Below are 4,812 nucleotides of genomic sequence, written 5' to 3' on the forward strand. Positions count from 1 at the left end.
TAAGGTCGGTAACATTGTATATACTGATCATGCAACGTATATTTACTAAAATGTAGTTTTTTATGATTAAAAAAAAAATTAAATGGCCGCAAATTGCAAATAAAAATATAAAGGGTATCTATTGTGAAGAAGGTGCAAGAACTCTTGGATTATAAAGGTAAAAAGCAAAAAAAAAAAAAAAAAATAAGTTGCATATAACAGGTTAATTATATTCTAATGATAAAAAGTGAAACAAAAGAAATAAAAAAAGAGTATAAATTATTATGAGTAGAATATGTAAGGTCAATTATATTCTAATGATAAAAAGTAAAACAAAAGAAATAAAAAAAAGAGTATAAATTATTATGAGTAGAATATGTAAGGGTTGTTTCCCGTAATTTACAAGAAAACAAATAAAAAAATTGTGAGTAAAGAAATCAAGTATGTGATTCTTCCATTTTGTTAAGTGGTAAACAATTTAATATCGGAAATACTTTTAGCCCTCAATTCACCTCACAAACTTAAGGTTGGTATTTTTATATATTTATAAAATTCATTATTGGCTTGTACACTTGAGCTACTGTTAGGGAGGTGTTTTTGAGTCAATAGGTTGAATCCGCCATTTGTGACCGATATATAACCCAAATACCATCATCATTCTTTATCAATTTCATTTCTACTTCTCTGTTAATTTGCTTATCCCTGTAATGTTGAAACTAATTGCCGCCCCTGTATCTGACGCCTGGTCACGGTGGTGGGGATTTGGCTATGGCGATGAACTAGTCGCTAGTACCATTCTCATCATCGCCGCTATGTTTTCTATATTCTGGCTTGTATGGATCTTTTTATCAAAGGACACCCACCCGCCTCTGCCGCCCGGCCCACGATCTCTGCCACTCGTCGGAAACCTCCTGTCTCTTGATCCAGAGCTCCACTCCTACTTCGCCACCCTTGCAAAAACGTACGGTCCTATTTCCAGGATCTGGCTCGGTAAAAGAGTGGGAATCGTGATCACCTCCCCGGCCCTAGCCCGTGAAGTTCTTAAACTCAACGACACCACCTTCTCCAACCGTGACGTTCCTGTTGCCGGCATGGAGTTGACGTATGGTGGAAACGACATCGTCTGGTCCCCTTATGGTGATCAGTGGCGGATGTTGAGAAAGATTTGTGTTCATGAAATGCTTAGCAACAAAACTTTGGATTCCGTTTACTCTCTCCGGCGGAAAGAGATCCGGAACACAGTTAACTACTTTTACCGCCGTGTCGGGTCTCCGGTGAACTTAGGCGAACAGATGTTTTTGACTGTGTTGAATGTGATTACCGGGATGATGTGGGGTGGCACCGTGAAGGAGGAGGATAGGGCGAGCCTAGGAGCGGAGTTCCGGCAAGTGGTCACCGAGATGACCGGATACTTGGGGATGCCGAACTTGTCCGACTTTTATCCGGGATTGGCCAGGTTTGATCTTCAAGGAGTTAAAAAAAACATGAAATTGTTGGCGAAGAAATTCGATGTAATCTTTGAGACGATGATTGATCAAAGGAGGAAGATGGGTGGCGATGAAAACTCGGATTTTTTACAGTTTTTGTTGCAGCTTAAAGACGACACAGATTCCAAAACACCATTCACAATGGCACATCTCAAAGCTTTGCTCATGGTAGAGATTAATTACAACTTATTAAACTAATTGACACCTTCATTTTCATCTAAATTTAAAACTCTTAATTTCAGGATATGGTGGTTGGAGGGACAGAAACGACTTCAAATACTGTCGAGTTTGCACTGGCTGAGATGATGAACAAACCGGAAATCCTGAAAAAGGCACAACAAGAATTAGAAACGGTGGTCGGAAAAGACAACATAGTGGAAGAATCCCACATCAACAAACTGCCATATCTATACGCCATCATGAAAGAAGTTCTTCGTTTACACCCAACACTTCCACTGTTGATCCCACGTTGCCCTAGCGAATCATGTGTGATTGGTGGCTACATGGTTCCAAAAGGTGCTCGAATGTTCATCAATGCATGGGCAATACATAGAGACCCTACGATTTGGGAAAACCCATTGGAGTTTCGACCTGAAAGGTTTTTGGATAGCAAGTGGGATTACAATGGCAACGACTTCAATTATCTTCCATTTGGTTCTGGAAGGAGGATATGTGCAGGGCTAGCAATGGCGGAGAGAATGTTTATGTTTTTGCTTGCATCGCTTGTTCATTCTTTTGATTGGGAATTGGGTCCCGGAGAGAAACATGATCTTTCTGAAAAGTTTGGCATTGTTTTGAAGAAGAAAGTTGCTCTCATTGCAATTCCAACACCAAGATTCTCAAGCCCCACAATGTACGACTGAAGAAAGCTTCAAATGGGGTTATACTTGTAAGTGATATATGATTTTTCAATCGAAACCATTGCAAGTACTTTATACAATATGTCTAGATGAATATAGTTTTTTTTTTTTACTCAATAAAGATGTTACAGATTTCAATGATTGTTAATAAATATTAAGAACTCGATAATAGATATCTTATACAATAATATAAAAATCGATATAATTAGAAACGTAATTTTTGTAAAAGGAAGAAACACAACTGGTGGGGCCATCTTACATATGATACGAAACACATATATATAAAAGGTAGCACCCATAAAAGATAAAACAAAACGCAAGAGCAGCAAAAACAAAGTCGAACTTCTTGCTGCCATTGTTGACTGGAAAAGTATTATTTAAGATTTGAAATGCACGCGAGAAACAAAAATAAACATAAAACGAATATATGAAAGCTAAAGGAGAGGCGTTTGATAAAAAAAAAAAAAAAAAAAAAAAAAAAAAAAAAAAAAAGGACATTCACAAAAATAACTATTTTTCTTAATTATATCAATCGTTTTGACTTTTGATCCTATCTTATCTTAGAGAAGCGAAAACGGACATCAATTTTGAAATTTTGTCAAATTTAATACATTGTGTTACGTTTGGAAAGATACAACTACCTTTGACCTAGAAAATATCTTTTTCAGGAATAATTGTTGACAAATAAAAATTATTAGCTTTGGAACATCCTTAGTAGGTAATCACCATTGAATTTCGAAATTCCTCCTCCGTAAAAGTTGACAATAAATTTTGCTAGTTCCAAAGTATTTCAATTTCGAAGTTTATTAGTTGCTAAATTGTGATTTATTTGGTTGTATAGTTGATAGTTTTGTAAATATACTATTCCTTCAACGTTGCCATAGGATGATGCGTTTATTTGTTGTTTTATTACTTTGTAGTTGTTATGTGCAAAACTTATCTTATGCCAACTAATTTTTTTTTTTTTTTTTTTGAAACGGCGAAATTTTATAAAAAACAAACAAGGGCCGAAGCCTTACAAGGAAAAGACTTGACAAACAACTAAGCTAAATCACAACCCCAAAGCAACACAAACCCTCACACCCCCCGCCCATGGCAAAGCTACAAGACACTAAACGGGGAACAACACCAATTCGCCCAATTACAATTGCCAAAATTACCCCTATGCTTAACCCATCCAAAGACCATAGTTATAATGTTGTCCACAACTTTAGAAATGGTTGTAGGCACCTGATTAAAAAGCCTATCATTCCGGCCCTTCCAAATACACCACAGACCTCCGTACAATATGGCAAGAAAGACCTTCCTTTTTTTTGGGCAGTTTCCCCACTTAGCAGCAAAATTCAAAGCTTCAGAAATCGAAGAGAAAGAGACAAAAGGGACATCACACCACTTAAAAATCCACTTGAACGCTTCCTTAGCAAGATCGCAAGCAATAAGCAAGTGATCCGTATCATCCACACCATTAATGCAAAAGAGACACCTGGTAGAAGCAACACCCACACCCCTCCTTGAAAGAGCCATGGAGGAAGGGATACCATCCAAACTAGCCCTCCAAACAAAGCAGATTATTTTTAAGGGGACAAGATTCACCCAACCGGTTGTACTATTAGTCCCAATGGTGACTTTGGAGTCGATGAGCTTACGAATGTCTCTAACATAGAACTGCCCATCACTAGAAAGCTTGGATTTCCAAGAGTCAGGATCCGAGGACAAGGTAACCCCATCGAGGAGCCGACAGAGTTGGGCCAGTTCTGCCATCTCCACGGGAAGGCTGGGAATTTTCCTCCAAGCCCATAAAAAACCATTCGAAGAAAATCTTTCTGCCAGAAAACAAGACTTACGTTTATCTTGTTGTAAATCAAACTAAAAGACACGCAAGGAAACCGACAAATAATATTGTGAATTATATGTCGATTAGTTGCGAATAATAAATTCAATTATTATTATTAAATTTACCAAGTTTCGTCCAGAAACCAGATCTATCCTTCTCGACTAGATCTGATTATAAGAAAGGTAGAAGAAGACTGTCATGTTATTGGACGAATTAAACACAAGACAGAAAAGTAAAACCGACCTGTTGATTGTTGACTTGATCTTGAAGCAACTGCACGGATCAGATTCCTGTCCTTAAAGGTTTTTACTTCGCTTGTATAGGCTGTAAGCAACAGAGTAAAACCCCAGGATTTAATGCAGCTGGATCGATATTCCAACAGCACTGGAAATGGACAAACACAAAGCGACTACTCGGAAACTAGAAGAAAAACCGCAGAGAGAGGGAAAGCTTTCAGATTTTCGTGAGTATTCATGTGGCTCCTAGGGAGCTGTATTTATAGGTATTGTAACCCTAGAAGGCATCAAACGGGCCCCCATAGGCCGGCCCCAGAAACCCTAGGGCGACAGCTTGCTCTCCAAGCAAGCCGTTTCCTGATCCTTCTAGAATACCCTGACTTGGCCTCCACGAAGTCAACGACAGTCAACCATTT

The 4,812-nt window shown here is 38.2% G+C and overlaps 1 protein-coding gene across 2 annotated transcripts; it reads left to right on the top strand.

Annotated features, from left to right (window-relative positions):
• Nucleotides 1–584: 584 nt before the first annotated feature.
• On the top strand, nucleotides 585–4,174 carry LOC111877659 (flavonoid 3'-monooxygenase CYP75B137). 2 transcript variants are annotated; one of them, XM_042899926.2, is made up of 3 exons: nucleotides 585–1,634; nucleotides 1,709–2,355; nucleotides 3,332–4,174. In XM_042899926.2, the coding sequence occupies exons 1-2, from the start codon at nucleotides 687–689 to the stop codon at nucleotides 2,327–2,329; spliced, it is 1,569 nt and encodes a 522-aa protein (XP_042755860.1). In that variant the 5' UTR covers nucleotides 585–686; the 3' UTR covers nucleotides 2,330–2,355; nucleotides 3,332–4,174. The 2 variants fall into 2 exon arrangements, with proteins under 2 accessions (XP_042755860.1, XP_023729943.1); XM_023874175.3 differs by lacking the exon at nucleotides 3,332–4,174 and having other exon boundaries at nucleotides 586–1,634; nucleotides 1,709–2,499.
• Nucleotides 4,175–4,812: the final 638 nt, after the last annotated feature.

The sequence above is a fragment of the Lactuca sativa genome, chromosome 3 (assembly GCF_002870075.4).
Source record: "Lactuca sativa cultivar Salinas chromosome 3, Lsat_Salinas_v11, whole genome shotgun sequence".
Taxonomy (NCBI): Eukaryota; Viridiplantae; Streptophyta; class Magnoliopsida; order Asterales; family Asteraceae; genus Lactuca; species Lactuca sativa.